Genomic DNA, 20291 nt, shown 5'->3' on the forward strand with positions numbered 1-20291 from the left:
ACACGTACCTATTTCCTTATTTGGAGAACACAACCTTTAACAAACTGATCAAAAAGACATTTAATGGGCATGATATGGAGTTTTATTTTCAAAGCACACAAATTTCATCTTCTGTGGCTGGATAGTGGAACCAAGGGTCAAGTTTTCTCTGTGTGTACAGTGCAGTGAGAGAGTTCATCTAATTTTAATCTGTGGAAAGATCTTGGGCTTCTTAAGGTTTTAGAATGTCACACTTGCACATGGGGCATGTCCTATGGGCTAAAAGCCAGGGGTCAATACACGTCTTGTGGAAAAAATGTTTGCAAGTTAAAATACGTACTACATCGTGGGTTTTGTAAATATCAAAACAAACAACACAGTTGTCTTCGTTTGGATCTAGCTCCTTATCCCCTTCCTTGAGCACTCGGAGTGGCAGCTGACCAATAGCTTTCTTCACATCGGCCTTTGTCTGTCTTTGCCTCCTGGTAGAAGAACTGGGAACTCGGGGTCTCCAGGCACAGTACAGGAAAAGGTAAGCAACTGTGGCTGCCAGAAAGGTGAACAAAGACATAACATAGTGGCTCAGCCAGGGCATGTGCATTCTCCCCACTTCAATGATGATTGTCACATAGACACCTTTCTGGACCAAGTGCAAAAGCTCCATGCCTTTGAGGTTGCCTATCATCACTGCAACTATATTCTCTGTTCCCTTGTGAGACATGGGAAACACCTTGTTGCCTGTACCTGGATAGTTATAGATGATCACCCCATTTGCTCCCTTCTCTGCTGCCACATTTATTTTATGAGTAAAAGTACAGCCTCCTCGTTCAATGAGGGCCAGCCAAGAGTCTGCCTGATCAGGCCTGCTGAAGTTGGTCAGGGGGTTACACGCATTCTGATTCCATCCTTCGGGAAGTACCACGGCACCAGACACCCTTTCCAGAGGAGAATGATTCCCAAACACTCCACTCTCTCCTAGCTCTGATATGATCCGGTTTCCCACCTGGAACGTTATATTCAGATGAGCCGTCCATATTGCTTTTCCTTTGGAGGCAGGGAGGCTAAGTAGTAGAAAGATGCTAAGCCTCAACAGTCGAGATGAAACAGACCTGGAAACTGAAGGAGTCAGTCCAAGTGGGTTCATTCCTCCACTAACTGACAGATATGAAAAATGAAAGAACATCTGCTGTAAAAGGAGGTACAGGAGCTAGGTTGAGTTGTCAAGAGCAGATCACTGAAGCACAGAAATGAAGAAAGTCTGCCTGGATGGAATACATCTTGCTCCTTCCAGCATTTTCCCTCTTGGTACTTTATCTTTCTTATAATGAAAATTCAAGAGATGTTATTAGTTCAAGGTGATTTCAAGAAACTTATGACTTCCTAATGGGTAAATTGTGACATCAGAGGTAGTTAAGCCAATCCAGGAGTTTATATTAATGCAATGCATACTGAAATCCCATTGGTTAAAAGGGCTACTAAGCAATAAGTCAAGAGGTATGAATGCACACATACGTGTTTATATATTAATACATGAATGAGATTACATGTCATTATTATATATACACACATACATACATACCACTTTGAACACACTCAAAATTACTGAATAAGAATGGTAAGCAATTAAAAAGAATACAACTTGAGTTTTGTTTTTATATATGGATATACTGAAAGATATCTTAAAAACCTTTCACAAACTATTCATTCACATTAATGAATGCTTCTGGTCAGGTGTCAGTTCTCATTATGCTTCTATACTCTCTAGCTGGTTACTCTGGACAATAGGAGTAAATCACCCCACACTTGTCTGGCATTAAATGCTAACACCAAGCCCAAAGATTTAGCACTGGAATGAAAGAGAAAAAAATGTTTTTTTTTTCTGATATAGACTCATCCCACAATGCAAACACATTTTCGTTCATTGAGTCTGTTGCTAAAATACCTACTATGTGCTAAGCAAATACTAAAAATGAAAAGAAAAACATGATCTTACTATTATCTAATGAGAGTAGATTGGAAACAAATAAATACAGATATGAGTAACTACAAGAACTTTGAACAGAAAGCCCTAAGTATGGAGAAAAAGATAACATGGAATGGGGACTACTTTTAGAGGCTCAAGATAAACTTGTCTAAGAAACTGATAGTCTGATACATGCAAAAATAAATCCAAATTCCCAAAGCAAAGTAACAAGACTAGAGATAGAGGAAAGCATAGCTTTGTGCTCTATAATGGAAAGCCACATGGTAAGTTAAAGGATCTGAAGGAATACAGACTCATCAGGAGGCAGTGAAAGAGGAAAGGTAATTGGTGTGTTTGGTGGCACACACGCTATCCTGAGAACTCTGAGTTGTGTCCTAGGATGTGCCTTGAGGATGACTAAACACCTTTCAAACCCTTTGCTTTCACTTTGAATCCTTGCCTGAAATCTTTGCACATAGATAGATAATAAGTTGACAATACTCATTCAATCATTTATCACCTCAGTATAGGACAGCCTTTTTGACTGATGGGCTGCAAAGATTTGAGGACACAGAAAGAAAAGACCTTGTTTGTTTATGAGGCTCATGCAGACTGGGCTCTGCTACTGAAAACACAAGTGTATCAAGAGAGTGTATGTTCTTGACAAAAGTATCCTTTGTACTTACTGAGCAGCAACACTAGTTAATATTTGTTTGCAAGATGGATATTGATCAAATCTTCAATTCTTACAATTTTATTTATGCATGATTCAGTTGGAATCTGAACTGTCTTCACAGGTAGAATTTTCCATGTTCAGAGTATGAACTACTGCCTGGGAGGAGGGGACTGGACATACCTGGACTGAGTCTACCAGGTTGATCTCAGTCCACGGGGAAGGCTTTGCCCTGGAGGAGGTGGGAATGGGGGGCAGGCTAGGGGGAAAGTGAGGGGGGCAGGAGGGGGGAGAACAAGGGAATCCGTGGCTGATATGTAGAACTGAATTGTATTGCAAAATAAACAAAAAACAAAACAAAACAAAAAAGTGAAAAAGTGAGAACCAGTTAAGAAGTTTGATGTTATTTAGCAGGTACTTGTTGAATTGGTGATTGCTTTTGGAAGGTGATTTAATTCAGAATATTTATTTATTTTTGTCTCTGCACCATGTGTGTGCAATGTCTGTGGGCGGGGGCAGAAGAAGGCATCAGACTGGAGTTACAGACCATTGTGAGCTGCTATGTGGATGCTGGGAATTGAACCTGGATCTTCTAGAAGAGCAGCAGCCAGTGCTCTTACCCACTGAGCCATCTTTCCAGGTGATTTAAAACACTCTGATTCTGACATGGCTTTTATATCTCAATGGGTTTATTTGTTTATTGTTTTTAGATAGGTTATTCAAGATTGACTCAAACTTGATATGCAGTAAAGGACAACCTTGATCTTCTAATCCTCCTGCTTCTGTCTTGCAAGCGCTGGAAATACTGTTTTGTTCCACCACATCCCAAACTTTTGCTGATTTTGGAAGGGTGAAACATTTACATAGCAAAACATGTATGGCTAAGACCATAAATCAAGAGTTTCCTTGTTTGGCTGAAAGGAACAAATTTATATAAATCTATAAGTTCATTGACTTTTTCTTGCTGTAACATGAAGCGGTTAAGGCCATGGTGGTTAAAATATCCCTTCTCTTCTGTCACAGTCCTAGTACAAAATGCTCCCCACATCTAACAATGGCTCTCTGAAGCAGATGTCATTTTTGCCTTCTGAGGGGTATTTTCTAATTTTAGAGACTTTTTTTTTATTATCACAACTGGGAAATGTGCCTGTCACATTGTGGCTAAAAGCCAAAGATGCAACTAAACATCATAAAATGCCGAGAGTGGCCTTTTAGACTTAGATATACCTAGCTCAGAAAGTCACAAATAAGGTTAGGAAAGCCTGTAATAAAGGTGCAATCTTAGGAGAGAGGCACTACCTCCAAAGTCCCTTATCCCTGAGAGACAATAAATTCTGAGCTCTTGCTGCACAGTAAGCTTTTGTAATTACCAATACATCTGTAAAGTAAGATGCTCTCAGAATGTGCCTCCATTTCCCAAGTTTTTCCTAGCACAGAAACAGAACAGCTCTCTTTAAGCTTCCTTATTATCCCATAAGGGATAGTTGTCAATTGCACTCATTTTATCAGAACTAGAGCAAAGAGTCTTCTGCCCTGGGGCTGGCATAGTTAAATGGGGCAGAAAGAGGGAACGGATAACTGATGCCACTGTAATCTGTTCCTTTTAAAACATGTATTCAATACATGGACTTTCTGCACCTGAAGGTTTCAAGTTCTTTATTCTATTGACAACTTGCAGGTAGATTATGGGAAACTGAACATACAACTAGGGTTGGAAGATCCAATAGTCCAAAAGTTCCTGTTTTTCACATCTTTCCATTCTGCCTTGTAAAGTATGCTGGCTCTCCTCTTAAGTTGGTTCCCTTGATGAACTCCCAGGATGGCTACTGTTCCAATTATCCATAGGCACACAGCACCCTGAGGTACAATGCAACATTTCCACTCCCATACTTCCCTTTAAGAAAGAGGGAAAAGAATTTCCCCCAGATATTTATCAACCTTCTCTTAATGTCTCTGGCTAGAACTACTTTTCAAATTCATATTTAATTGATACATGAAGTGAGTTTGGTCATTACGATTGACAGATAAATCAGTTTATCTTGTGGAGAAGCCCACTCCTGGTTGAATACATGAATGGAGAGAAAGTAAAGCTATCTGTTGTTTGCTACCAATGGAGAAAATCAGGGAGCAGAAGGCAAGTACTCAGAGAAGTGGCAGCTGCAGGATTTAAATCCCTGAGATAGACTCAAAGAGATATTTAACCATTAACCAGAACAAACACCATGTGCACTCCACATGAGGTACCACCAGAAGACAGAGTTTTGTTGAGGTAACAAACTCAACAGTCCTCTTCCTTAGGAAGGCATGATTGTGAGAAACAATTACAAAGAAACTGAGGGTCTATGTATTCTTCTGTAACAGTCAGACTCTAGGGAAATACTGAGAAACATTTTAAGTATCATTGAGTTATGGGGATGGGGATCAACTCATCTCCACTCTCACTGATTTTTGACCATTACTCATGCCTTCAGAAATCCCAACTCTGATAGAGAAAAGCAACCAAGTACATTCTGTACTTAACAGCATCTCTACAACATAGGGAAAATAGGACAGACTTCATCAAAGTAACCCACAAGTCATAGTACATAGGCCACGAATCATGAAAATTCTGTAGGTTTCATAAAGCACACTTACTTTGCAGGTAAGATAAAGAAATAGTAATTTCTTTGTTTGTTTATTTCTGAAGAAAAATATCATAAATGGATTTGAGGGTAACAGAATGCTGATTCAAAGTGGCTTGCTAAAAGGAACAAAAGAATTTTCTAAAAGCAAAACATTTCTTTTTACAATAAAATTTTACTTCATATTATATTTGATTGCAAGTTTATAATTCTTATACATATCAATGTAGTCTTTTTTTCTGGAACTTATATTAAGTTAATCATCATACTCATATGTTCAATAAAACATACATGTGATAATTAGAAAAGAAACATGTTTTAAACAACCTAAACCACCCTCAATCTAAGACAGTGTATCTTAAATATGCTAAACACAGAATACAGTTGACATAAACAATTATATGTGTGCTTCTCAATTGTTTCCATGTTCACACATGGGGTCAGGGAAGGCAGAAATGCCAGGAAGAGCGAGGTAGTACTTTCTGAGTGTATTTAAGGCCCATTCCATGAGATGGAACCCATCCTTGACAGTGCTAAAAGGACCAAGAACCTAAGACAACATAGGTCTTCAGCATACAGGAAAAACCTACAATATTTCTCAAATATCTAACATTGTCCTACCTCAGAAGGGTCTATTTGGCAGGGCAAAACCATGGTCACTCTATCCCATGGGATGAACACTTCCCATTGCTTCAACCTGACTATAACCTTTCTCTCGGTCCCTTCTATCCACCAGATTTTGGTTACTCTTAACTTTGCTTTTTTTCCCCCTAAGAAAAATGTAATAAAACTTACAGTGGTGTTTTTGTTTACTGAAAAGCTCAGGTAGGTGTCCCGATATCTTCTAGAGAAGACATATAAGTCTCTGCACTGCCTACTCTTCTTTCTTCCCACCCAGCTTCATTTTATGCTATCAATTCTTAAAATTTTACTTCTTCAGTTAAATCAGCTTAGCATTTTTGGTGCTCCTATCAACATGATCAGCACACTGCACTTTATACAGGCTTTGTCTATTCTGAAAACCTTATTATGTCTGTCCCTGCAGGGCATATTATAAAATGGCTCCATTTACTAACCTCTGTAGTCTGTCTTAGAAGTTCTTCCATTAAAGGATGACATTTGTTTCAATGCCCCCTTAGATCTGTGTGCCCTGGCAACTGGCTGGCCAAAAGACTTCAGCAGAAGTGACAGTATGTCAACTTCATCCCTCAACTTTGGGAGTCCTTGCACTCTTCCCATACTCTCTAGAATTCCTGCTACCTTGAAGTGAACAAGGCTATCTTGAGAAGAGGATGTGAATTAAAATACTCAAGAAAAGTCCAGCTCTCCTAGCTGAGGGTGTTTGACATTATCCTGCAAGTGGGCAGGCATGTGAAAGTTGAAGAGCAGAGCTACCTGAATGACTCAAAGATAGCCAGACCTCAACTCTACAAAAAGAACTAAAGGCAACGAAGGAATGCTGAGAGGGGGAGAAATAGTCTTCTTGAGGGCAGATCACACCAACCAGTTATGTAACCAAATAGACAACCCTGAAAACATACACACAAGTAACAGGATACAGATTGAGCAGGCCATACTTAAGAATATATATGTATATACATTTTCATATGTGTACATTAAAACAATTAATGAAAACAGAGGACATGAATTTGAAGTAAAAGAGAGATATATTTTGGCCAGAGAGGAGAAACAGGAAGGGGAAATGATGTTAGTATATTATAATCTCAAAAAAGAAAAATAAATAATTTTTAAAAAGATGACCAGAGACACAAATAAGCCTTGACATCCTGAGGACTTCTAGAAAAACCACACAGACTCCTGAACAATAAGATGCATTCCCTCTTGCAGAGCTACAAGGTGGTGGGTGACATAGAATGACTATAAGATTATCCATCTTATTACAATTTAGAGAGCTAAGAATAATTTTATTCTCACTTCAGCTGGTCAAGATTCTCGCACCACATCTACACCATCACAGGTTATGAGTAAATAATGAATTAAACCAATAATCTTCTGTGTTCTGATCTGACCTATAATATTCCCCACACAATAAACTTCTAATTAGTGAGGTCTTCATAATAGCTTCACTATGCGTAATGTAACCATATGTAATTCTGTAGATCTGATACTTACACAATTTGATTTCTATATTCATGCCTGAATGAAAAGATAGATGAATCTTTAGATTATGGCAAAATGCCTTAATATTTTAATGAGCTTAATAAAAGTTACAATTTTTCTTCACCATCAATTAAATTCCTGATCTATGTAACTTTAACATTAAATTGGAAACATTTCTCTCACAATCAACCTAGAAAGGGAAAGACAGTGTGGAAGTCAACAGGAGAAACATTATGTCACCTAGCAGGTAATTGGGGAAATTTTAACACTCTATTTTTTTCATTAAAGAGATGAGTTATTGAGTAACCTAAAGTAAACACTAAGTTATTATCTCTGTTTGCAGTTAGATCAAAATCATCTTCATATTATCCATTCAGATTAAATCTTTATTTCAAGGGTGAAAAATAGGTAACATACAAAAAAAAAGTAAATATACCCAAGCAGAATCCTTTGAATTATCAAGAGAACTTCTCCCACTCACTTGATAATCCATTCTGTCCTCTTCTTTAAGATCTGGTGGTACCAAGACCTAATGGAATGGGTGTGGGTACTATTCTGGGGCTGCATCACACCTAAGATAGTCTAGAAGCTAAAGTGGGTCCTCAAACTTCCTAAGCCACCATTAACCACTGAAGCGCTTCATGAGCTCTGCCTTCCTAAAATATTTAAATTCTATGAGTGGGCTTGAACTCCAAGGGAGCTTGTAGCAGTCTGGAATAGCAGTAGAAAAAATCGAGGGGATTTTACCATTTAGATCCCTTATATTTTTTTCTCAAGTCACAGATCAAAAATCCTATTTTTCATCTTTAGGTAATATAATGCCTTGAAGGATGCATGAGGGAAGAGGAGAGTATAGAACCCACACACTCACAGAAACTGTACTGAACCAGAAGGCTGTGTGGCAACTATATAGGAATTACATCTCTGCTACCTTCAGGATGAGAGAGGGCCACACTATCAGTGTTTGTTCCTGTAGGGTGTGAAAGTAATGCCTGCTTCTAGATGTCATGGGGATTATCAGATGGCGTATGCCATACCTACTTATAAATTCCCAAGAAGAGTGCTACCTGGGAAGATGCTCAATAAGTGGGTCTTCACCATCCCTGGTCCCATATAATTTCTTTTTTCTATTTCACACCTAATCAAATTGATCTCATCCTCCAACATCTATCTATCTCAGTCTGTCTGGCCAAAAGAACCTATGCCTGTGACACAATAATTTTGCACTCATTCTGTCTCATGCTGATGCATTTGTCTGCACTTTTGCTTCTTGTAGAACATCTTGTGAATAGTAGGGTTATTGTCTTATTTATAAAAAATTCTGTTTTCTTTATCCCATCCCTTACTGCCACAAAAAAAGCTATTCATGAATCCGGACACATTTGACTTTCTAAGTTACTATTCTTCAAAACATCAAGATAAATCAGCAGCTTCTACAACCTCTGCTTTATATGACCACCAATTATAAAAACAAAAGAGGCAACCATTTGGCAACTCTTCCTTCAGCTAAGAATTACACTGATGACACTTGTCTAGAAAAGGGATTATTTAATATCAGAGGATCAGGGGTCATCTGTCGAACATCTTCCCTCTCAAATCCAAGAATAAATTCCTCCATAGCTCTGTTTCTGAAATAGGTACTCAACATACAAATGCACAGTACCGAGAATTTCTAATATACAGCAATCCACCTTTACTGATGAAAATGTATACTTTAACGTTTTTATGAACATATCCATTCACTACACTTATTTGTCTATACCAATTTGTCATAAAACATACAGAAATAGACCTATGGGCACAGATACTTATATAGGTCCACATAGCTCTATATTGTCATAAATCCCAAAGTTATTACCAGGAGAAGTCTGTATCACATTAACTATCGATACCTATACAATAGTACCCTGAGAAAAGCTCAAATATTGTGGTAGCAGTAACAAAGAAAGCATTTATACGAGCTATAAACTCCTTCAACCTAGAATTTCCTCCTATCCAGAAATGCAGTCAAATTTAGCAATCTCCACACAATTTTCTTTGTGCATCCACACCAACACATATTTTAAAATTTGCATTCATGATAGAGCAAAAATACATAACATATATGTACATATTTCGATCATCTGTTTTGACACAGGGTCTTGTGTAACCCACTGGCTTTCAACTGGAGGCTGACTGGCCTTGAACTCCAATGTTCCTGTTCCCATAAGTGCTGTGCTACAGGCCTGCCCCGCAATGCTCAGCTAATATATGTACACAGTTTAAATATTAATGCTCATGTCCTTTTGGAAATAGAAATTATTTCCTCATTTTTATGCACCTTTTCTTAGTAAATGAGTTGCATAGTTCCTTGTGGTTTTTTTACAAGTATAAAAACAGTGTTTATCTTTTTTACTTTCTTATAAAGGTTTTGCTTTCATCTCTAATTGAAAGGTTTTAATATGTTCCTTTGCATTCCTGCTTGCTTAGGAAACTGGTCTATATCAATTCATTTACTTCTTTTTTTTATATATTTATTGCAATTCATATAACTGACATGATTTCCTATTCCTTTCTGTTATATAATCCAAAAGGTAAACCCCTGTTAAATGCCTATACAACGGTTTCTTTCACTCATTCATTCAAGCTATTAATCAAGACTCTAACACACACAGGTCTAGGTGCTAGGAATAGAACAGTGATCAAGAAAAACAATTCCTGTCTTCATGATCTTTCCATGTACCCAGGGCTTCAAAAACTAGGTCAAGACGGTATCTTATTCAAGAGACTGACATTCTGATGTGATAAATGCTAGCCAAGTTTCAAAGTGCCAGAAAAACACTTACTTGGTGGTTTACAAATAAAACTTAACTCATACAGATCTTCAGTCTGGCAAATCAAATATAAAGGAAGTATTGGGGTCTAAAGAGTTCTTTTCTGGCTCATGGATACCATCTTCCAACTGTGACCTCACTTGGTAGAAGGAATGAGGAATGTACCCAGGTCACTTTCATAAAGGCACATGCTCCCTTCTCATGGGCTCTGCCCCTTGTCCCTATCATCTCTGGTTTCAATTACTTTTGGTTGGGATTTTAACATCACAAAGGGGACATAAAGTTTAATATTTAGTTTCAGAGAGATAAAAACAATAGAACTTTTGCCTGCTGCATATCACATAAATGAAAACAAAACAACCCAATGATCCACAGCAATGTTCCTTCATTCAGGTTTCTTAGAGTATTTCAAATTTTGTATTTAACAACAAATGTTTGTTTTATTCACCATCTCATAAATAATTCCTTAAGTTGTTTTTTCCTTCCCATACAAAGTCTCTTATAGCCCAGGCTGGCTTGGAACTTCCAAGTACTGGGATTCCAGTCATATACCACCACACACTCCACTAGTTTCCTGAGTCTTGCAAGGAATAGAGGGTATCACATCTCATTAATACTTAAGCCAGACTCACTCTTCCTGTTTTTGTTTTGCCTTTTGTTTTTATTTATCTCCACTAGCTCTGTAACCCTTGCAGGTTACCTAAAGATATCTCCCTTGGTTTTCTTTTATGTGCATCAAGTGTAATAACAGTCCGAAATTTTTAGGACATTTATGAAAATTAAATGAGACAAAATACAACATTTCAAGTACACAGAACACTGGCTAGCTCATCCATTATGTCATCTGTTCCCTAGCATCAGTACCATCATTGTGTATACATCAGTATTACTCAGTTATTTTACCAGATGATAATGACTCTAAGGTACTCAAGGAATTTTCTTATCTTAGTTCTGAAGATGTCTCTGTGCTGACACAAATACCAGTTATCACTTTTACATATCCACTCTTGAGGACTAGACATCTGTTTACATAACATTCTTTAGTAGTTAAAGAGCTAGTGTTTGCCAGTTAGAGACAAAGTACTCTAAGCTTTGTAAAGAATGCATGAAAATAGTTGGAACACAGTTACTATGAAGGGCCAGGCCAAGATCAAAAGAGGTTTTTGTTTGTTTGTTTGTTTGTTTTTTGTCTCCTTACACCTATAGACCTCCCACTAGAAACTAACAAAGAAGTAAACCTTTGATTAAATCTCTTGGCACAATAGTCTTTAATATAATGAAAACAAGCATTGTTTTACTAATTGTTATATCACAAATCCATGTAAAATTGCAAGAATGTCACCAATGATACAAAAGTTTATTTGAAATTTAAGGGACAGATAAGGTTATAGTCCTACGAAAAGCCAAAAAAAATAAATGTATAATCCACATGCAGAAACTACTTTTGGGTGAGACCTAGATATGCATTACTGCTGTTTGGTTTGTCTATTTAACACAGAATGTTAAACTATCAGAGATGAAGCAGGTGCTAGAACTCAATGATAGGTCATGTAAATCAACAGAGAAAGTAATACAGTTAATTTGAAAATCTTCATGCAGTAGAAACTACATAAATGTATATATAAAGTATGTACCATATTTATCATTTCTACAGGCGTTACAATTTTTAAGTTGTGTTACCATGGTTTTAAACTTGAACTTCTATGGACACTTGATTTACATTTACATTAAAGTTATTTGGCAAACACATCACACTTTATTCTTATCAACCATTAAATAAATTAAACAAGAATCTGCGTCATAAGAGAAATTATAGAAGGAAACCACAATAAACTTGAGAATGGGCTACACAGAATTTGAATGTCTATGTTTATGATTCAACTAAATCATACCACACACAAGAAATGTGTTACTGGGATGGGGAATAAACTGAGAGCAGACAGAATAAAAGCCCACAACCCAACCTCTGAGTAAGTCTGCTCACTTTCAAGATGGCTATATGCTTATGAACTGCTCTTTTTACATTTCAAGTATCATAGTCTTATAATTGGTTGGCTAATTATAGCGATATCAACAATGTCAATGCAATGATGATTTTGATCCTTTTCCAAATGATGTTGGCTTCCTTCCTTAATCGCTCTCCATGGACGAGACTAGACTGGCTAGCCAGCAAGTCCCAGGGATCCTTCCATTTTCACCTCTCCAGTTGCTGGGATTACAGGTGTGAGCCACCATGCCTAGCTTTAACCCAGGCACTGAGTCATGCTTCCTCACAAGGACTTTACTAACAGAGTTATCTCCTCAGCATCTCACAGCTATTTTTTAAGTGGAACAACCACTATTTGACTCCATTCATTATCTGAATGTCTCCTATCACAATTAAAATTTTAAAAACAACTATGTCCAGGTAGGTAGGTAATTATTTTCTACACAGAATTCTGACCAAGAACATTTTAGATGCTGAGTTAATATTCACTCCATCTTTTTGAAAAAAAAAAAAATTAAGTCCCTTAACTCATTACATTAAACTTACTGTTGCAGTTTTCCAACAATACTAGCTATATTATTTACTCAACCTTGGTGAATCTTAACATGTTGGCTAGATAATCATTTCCTGGGGCTTCTGTGACAAAGTGCCACAGAATACATGGCTTGATAGGAGAATTCAATGTCATTCGGTTACAGAGGGTGGAAGTCCAAAGTTGGCAGAGCTGGCTTCCACTATAAACCCCAAGGAAGTGTCTTCCTGATTGTCTCCCAGCTTTTGGTGTTGCCAGCAGTCTCTGGGGGCCCTTGGTTTGCAGACATATTACTAATTTCCACTAAAGCCAAGACAGCCAGAGAACTCAATGTCTGGAAAGTTCACCATGAAAATGGAATCTCCCTGACACCATGATTTCGGGTTTCACCCCCAGAACTTAAAAAGAATGTGTTTCTGCTGCTGTAAGCTACTCAGTTGATTCCATTTGTCACAGTGTGGTATGAACGCTCTGCACCTTGCTATTCTTTGAATTTTTATTCTGATCCTTGTTCACTTTGTTCAGGGGTTATTTGCCTTCTCACACTGAGGTACAGGAATTCTACATGCATCTTAGATGTGAACCCTGTGTTGCTTACAGGCATTTGAGCATCTTTCTAGTCTTTGGCTGACTCTATCTACATGAGTTGTTTGGGCCACAGATCCCTGCATCCTCGAGGAGTCTCTGGGCCTGTGGAGCTGTAACAAGTCTATCCTCCTGGGATTTCTGAGTCTTACAGTTTAAAAGCAACAAATTACAGCAAAATCTTTCTTTAAAACCCAGCTACAGTCTGATTCCTTTGAATAAGGTCTAGAGTGTACAGTTCTGCCTAAAACACAATGCCTGACTTGGTTGAGCTGGGGAGACAGGGATCCTTGGTGCTAAAACACTTGTTTAGCCCTGGGTTAGATCCTAATATGAACAAAATCAAATTGAATCGAAGCAAAGCAAAATACAATGAAAATAAAACAAAACTGATTGACTTATTATCTTTTCCAGTTAATCTTCTACCTGGCATCTGACTCAAATCCTCCCCAAAAGTCCAAAGCCAAAGTCAAGCAAGCAAATAAAAACACAAGAAAATGAAAATCCCCTATAAATTGTACAACTATAAAATGAACTGTGTACATTGATATAAAACCCCAAATTAAAATGATAATAATAGCCGGGCGGTGGTGGCGCACGCCTTTAATCCCAGCACTCGGGAGGCAGAGCCAGGCGGATCTCTGTGAGTTCGAGGCCAGCCTGGGCTACCAAGTGAGTCCCAGGAAAGGCACAAAGCTACACAGAGAAACCCTGTCTCGAAAAAACCAAAAAAAAAAAAAAAATAGTAATTACATGTTTTGTTCTCCAAGATTTCATTCTCAAGGGCCATGGTCCTTTTTTACATGGTTTACTATGAACTCTAGAATATATTTTCTGTTAAGTTTTTAGTAAACTCATTGAAGGGAGAAACTAAACTTGATATTTTGAAATTGCTGAAAGAGTGCATGTCATATGTTCTCACCATAAACAGTAAGTATGTGAGGTAAAGGATACACAAATTAAAATGACTTAATCTTTCTACAGAATATGTAAGCAACAGACAACAATAAAAAGCAGAGGACCTAAGTTCAGTTCCCAGCACTGACACCAGATTTCTTACCAGTGCCTAAAACTCCAGCTCCAGGAGATGGTCTCTTCTGGCTGTTGCAGGTACAGGCACACATATCATACATCACCTCTCTCTCTCTCTCCCTCTTCCTCTCCCTCTCCCTCTCTCCTCTCCCTCTCCCTCTCCCTCTCCCTCTCCCTCTCCCTCTCCCTCTCCCTCTCCCTCTCTCTCTCTCTCTCACACACACACACACACACACCCCACACAAATAAAAACAAATCTCTTTGTTTAAAGATGTGTATGTGTGAAAGAGATATCTTAAGTGAAACAAATACATTTGTAGCTTATATACTCAGTACAGCTATTCACAAATGTTGCTATAGAGACATTATTGATCTTATTAAGTTACCTACTATGATATTGTGTTTGTCTCCAACAACTTAACTCTAAGACTGTTAAAAAGAGTAGACTTACGGCCTTTACCCATAATGCTCTGGTTGACACGCATCCAAGCTGGAGACAAACACAAATATGGGGGTCTACCCTCCACAGCCAATCACTGCCCCAATCCCTACCAGAAAAGCAGATATCTTAGCTAGGGTTACTATTGCTATGATGAAACTAGGGGAGGAAAGTGATTATTTGGCTTACAAATACTGAGTGACCATTGAGGAAAGCCAAAGTAGGAACTCAGTCTGAGCTGGAACCTGGAAGGAGGGGTTGATGCAGAAGCCATGGAGGAGTGCCGCTTACCTGCTTGCTCCTTATGGCCTGCTCAGCCTGCTTTCTTATAAAATCCAGGACTACCAGCCCAGGAGTGGCATGACCTACAATCATCTGGGCCCTCCTCTGTCAATCACTAATTAAGAAAATACCCTACAACCTCATGAAGCAGAAAAGCTCTGTAGGCAAAGAGCACCATCATTAGTACAAAGCAGCAGCCTACAGAATGGGAAAAGATTTCCACCAACTACACATCAGATAGAGGGCTAATATCCAAAATATATAATGAACTCAAGAAACCAGACATCAACAAACCAAACAGTCCAATTTAAATATGGGGTACAGATCTAAACAGAAAATTCTTTTTCCTGAATATTTAATTTTAACTTTTTAAACTTTACAGATCACCCTCTTCCTTCCTCCTGCCTCTCCAGCCTCCCCTCCCCCAACCCAACCCCCATTCCCTTCTAGAAGAAGGTAAGTCCTCCCATGGGGAGTCAGCAGAGCCTGGTACATTCAGTAGAGGCCAGTCTGAGCCCCTCCCCCTGCCTCAAGGCTTAAACAGAGAATTCTTAACATAGGAATCTCAAATGGCTGTGGAAACACTTAAGGAAATGTTCAACATCCTTAGCCATCAGGGAAATGCAGACTCTGAGATTCCATCTTACATCTGGAAGAATGATGAGATCAATAACACAAGTGACAGTTCAATCTTCAGCTTCATATGAAAACACAAAAAACCCAGGATAGATAAAATAATCCTGAATAATAAAAAAACTGCTAGAGATGTCACTATCACCAATTTCAAGTTGTATTATAGAGCTACCGTGATAAAAACAGCATGGTATTGGCACAAACACTGACACAATCATTGGAATTGAATTGAAGACCCAGACATAAATCCACACACCTATAAAGGCATGATTTTTTTTTTTTTTTTTGGTTTTTCGAGACAGGGTTTCTCTGTGTAGCTTAGTGCCTTTCCTGGATCTCGCGCTGTCGACCAGGCTGGCCTCGAACTCACAGAGATCCGCCTGCCTCTGCCTCCCGAGTGCTGGGATTAAAGGCGTGCGCCACCACCGCCCGGCGATTTTTTTTTTAATAAGATACCAGAAATACACACTGGAAAAAAGATAGCATCTTCAACAAATGGTGCTAGTCAAACTGGATGGCTGCATGTGGAAGAATCTAAATAGACCCATACTTATCACCTTGCTGGTGGGAGTGTAAACTTGCACAACCTCTATGAAAGTCAGTGTGGTAGTACCTCAAGAAGAGAATCAATGTACCTCAATGTGGTGATATATTGTGTACTGTAATAAACTTGCTTGGGGATCGGAGGACAGAGCCAGCCAGTAGATTAGACATAGAGGTCAGGCAGCGATGACACACACCCTTAATTCTATCAGTGGGGAGGCAGAGGTCCATCTGGATCTCTGTGAGTTCAAGACCACACTGGGAACAGGGTCAGGTGTGGTGGCACACACCTTTAATCCCAGCACTTGAGATCTCATGTCTTTGCTTGGGAAGGACACATGCTTTTAATTCCAGGAAATAATACGGCAGGACACAGAAAGGTATATAAGGCATGAGGAAACAGGAACTCACACTCTTGAGGCTGAGGATTTTGTAGAGGTAAGAATGTGGCTGGCTTGTTCTGTTTCTCTGATCTTTCAACCCCAATATCTGGCTCTGGGTTTTTTATTAGAAGACCTTTTAAGATTCGTGTTACACCTCAAGACCAAGCTATACCACACTTGGGTATATAGCCCAAGGTCACTTCATCCTTCCACAGAAACATTTGCTCAACCTTGTTCATTGCCACAAATTGGAAACAATCTAGATGTCACTCAACAAATGAATAGATAAAGAAAATGTGGTACATTCACACAATGGAGTATTACTCAGCTGTTAAAGATAATGAAATCATGAAATTTGCAGGTAAATTGGATGGAACTAGAAAAAACATCACCCTGAGTGAGGTATCCCAGATTCAGAAAGACAAACTTGGTATGTATTCACTTAAATGTGGATATTTAGCTATGATAACCAACCTACAATCCATAGACCCACAGAGGTTAGATACAGAGTAAGGGTCTAGATAGCCCTCACTAGGAAAGGGAAATAGAATAGTTATGGATAGATGAGGGAGAGACCGGAACAGGGGGATAAAGAGGGGATAAACAGGTGGGAAGAGGGGGATGAGGGAGGGAATATGGGAAAAGACAGCTAAAATTAAGAGCCGTTTGAAGGGTATTACAGAAACCCAATACAATAGAAACTTCCTAAAACATACACATATATGAAATCAATCTAAATGAAATTGCCAAATAGCAGGGGACTGTAGCTAAAGTTTTCTCCAGTCCTGCCTGGCCCACAGTCAGGACAAATCTCTCTCACCCACCAGTCCCAAAGCTGCTTAGACCCAACTGAGTAAACACACAGAGACTTACATTACTTAAAAACTGTATAGCCATGGCAGGCTTCTTGATAGTTGTTCTTGTATCTCAAGTCAACCCATTTTTATTAATCTATAAGTTGCCACGTGGCTTGTGGCTTACCAGTATCTTAACATCTTCTCATGGTGGCAGCTGGCAGTGTCTCTCTGCCTCAGCCTTCCACTTCCCAGAATTCTCTTCTCTGCTTGTCCCACCTATACTTCCTGCCTGGCTACTGGCCAATCAGTGCTTTATTTATACAGAGTGATATCCACAGCACTTCCCCTTTTCTTTTTTTTCAAAAAGGAAGGTTTCAACTTTCACACAGTAAAATTACATATAACAAAACAATTATCAAGCAAGAATTACAGTTACAATATCTAGTCTATTTATAATATCTAGTCTATTTGTATTTGGCAAAATTAAAGAAGATATCCTATCTATCTTACATTTGTGAGTCTAAGATTTCATATCTAACTTATCTTTTATCATAACTAAGGAAATTATAACTATCTAGTCTTCAACTACATCAAAGACCTCAGAAGGATATATTAATTGAGAAATTGGAGAAGGACACAACCAGCATTTGAGAGTCTTGCAAGAGTAGACAGAGACAGCTGGCAGCCTGGACAGTCATCCAAAGTTCTTTTGTAAAGTTGGGGCATCTGTCTTCAGCCCACAGGCCTAGAGTCTCTCAGTCACTTTTCTCTGTGTCCTGTAGAATGTCTGGCAGTTTCCTCTGCAAAGCAGGAACCTGAAGAACCATTTTGCCAAGCAAAGTTCAGTGGTCACCTTCCTATGGGTCCTGTATGTTCAGTCGATCAAGCAGTCCAGGCAAGAACAGTTTCTTGCCCAAATGGCTATTTTTGCCAAGGTGAAGATAAACTCCATATAGAGTGTCTTTGATGCCCATCCTCCTCTCTGAAGTAAATCTGGTGCTGCCAGGAGCAGACATGTCTCACTGTCCAGAAAGTCTAAATTTCTGAAACATTTTAAATGCCATATTCTGTAGGTCTATGAAGTGTTTGAAGATTACCTATCTATCTGAAATATATCTATGTATACCTAGAAGACTTAACTAATATGACTACAAGTGTGATTATCAAAGGTGACTAATCATTAATCTATTTCTTAATTATCCATTACAATTTAAATGAGTGACATAAACATACCTTAAACAAGAGTAGAAATATACATACAGTATAGCAAAATTAACTTTAAATTTATATCAATAGACCAAAATCCATAGCAATGTAAAACATTTTTAAACAAGTTGTTGCTCTTTAAATGTAGGTTCAAAAATCTACCCTTTTATCCTATCATATCTATATCCTATATATCTATTCCCATTTCTTCTTTTAGAAAGATATTGTATTTATAATTAATCTGTTTTAAATAAAAATATTGGTTTTTCTCTGTCCTATACCAAGGGCTCTTCTGATATGGGACATAAGAGTTTTTCAACCTTTTGGTTTTTTTTTTTTTTGCGGGGGGGGGGGGAATATACTTGGGTTTAGAGAAGGAGTGAGCCAATTCTATCTCCAAAGCTAGCTTGGTATTTTTGGGAATTTGGACGTAGCTTCTCATACTACTTCCTGCTAGCAGGGCGTCCTGTATCTTATGGGGACACAAAGAAAATTTTAGGATTATGGAGTAGTCTGTGAGGCTGTATTGTCTGCGCCAGTTGCCCTGAAATGGTTCTGGATGTTGCATCATCTTGGCCATGGTGTCATTGGAGACCTTTCAGGTGGTCTTGGCTGGTCAAACCTGATGTATCTTAATCTGGAACAAATCCATAGCCTCTGGCTTTCTGTGGTAACAAAAGCAGAGCCTCCTTTCCAAAGCAACATATCCTACATCCAAATTTTGAAGTCAGGGTACCTTTAAAATATACATATTGGCTTAACTCAACAGCTTTTACAATCAAATGTTTTTCTGCAGCTAAGAATCCCAAAGACAACACAATGCAGATTCTCTGTGTGATATCCATCATTATGGGGCTTATTTTTTATATGAATTTTACTGCCTCTTAAAAGACTTTATTTTTTTAAACTATGTATTTCTTTATATAACTGTATATATCACCTTTTTTTGTCTCTTTCAAGCCTACGTACATTTTACACACATTGTAAACTATTCCATCTGAATCTGTCTTATTGTGAACCTATTGCTTTAAACTGAAGCATTCTAAGACTGAAATGGCGCTGTGGCTGCTGGCTCCACCCACTTTAGCTTCCCAAAATGGTGGTGGTACATTTACCGCCAGCTCTGGGAGTCAACAACTCTCAGAAGCAGCGTCTAACACAGAAAACTCTCTCTCTTTTTTTCTGTACTAGCAAAGGCTAAATCCACCACACAGCAGCAGTGTAATGTGCGACTTGGAGATGCCTCCTTCCCGCCATACTGCAGTTCAAGTGCGCACATCAAGACCCAGCCCTAGTAGCTCAACCCCGCAGGCTGCTGGTAACTTGAGAGAGACAACTGGGAAGCTGTTTTTAGCTCCGTTTTAGAATCTTCTTTCTCAGGTTTTAGGTGGAAACTCTTGCCAACCCATTGGGCGCCATTTGTAGCTAGAGTTTTCCAGGTCCTGCCTGGCCCATGGTCAGGACAAATCTCTCTCACCCTATATGTAATTTTACTACGTTAAAGTTAAAACCTTCCTTTTTGGAAAAAAAAGAAAAGGGGAAGTGCTGTGGATATCGCTCTGTATAAATAAAACACTGATTGGCCAGTAGCCAGGCAGGAAGTATAAGTGGGACAAGCAGAGAAGAGAATTCTGGGAAGAGGAATGCTGAGAGAGAGCCGCTGCCATGAGTACAAACATATGAGATACTGGTAAGGCACGAG

At 38.6% G+C, this 20291-nt stretch overlaps 2 protein-coding genes across 6 annotated transcripts in view; both read right to left on the reverse strand.

Annotated features, from left to right (window-relative positions):
• Nucleotides 1-20291, reverse strand: part of Cadps2 (calcium dependent secretion activator 2) — a 542094-nt gene that overhangs the window by 364373 nt on the left and 157430 nt on the right. The gene's annotated exons all lie outside the window — the stretch shown is intronic.
• Rnf148 (ring finger protein 148) lies at nucleotides 184-1135 on the reverse strand. The gene has a single exon (XM_052722150.1). It carries the CDS (start codon nucleotides 1121-1123, stop codon nucleotides 212-214), a length of 912 nt encoding a protein of 303 aa, XP_052578110.1. The 5' UTR covers nucleotides 1124-1135; the 3' UTR covers nucleotides 184-211.

The sequence above is a fragment of the Peromyscus californicus genome, unplaced genomic scaffold (assembly GCF_007827085.1).
Source record: "Peromyscus californicus insignis strain IS unplaced genomic scaffold, ASM782708v3 Scaffold_6__1_contigs__length_162567912, whole genome shotgun sequence".
Classification (NCBI taxonomy): domain Eukaryota; kingdom Metazoa; phylum Chordata; class Mammalia; order Rodentia; family Cricetidae; genus Peromyscus; species Peromyscus californicus.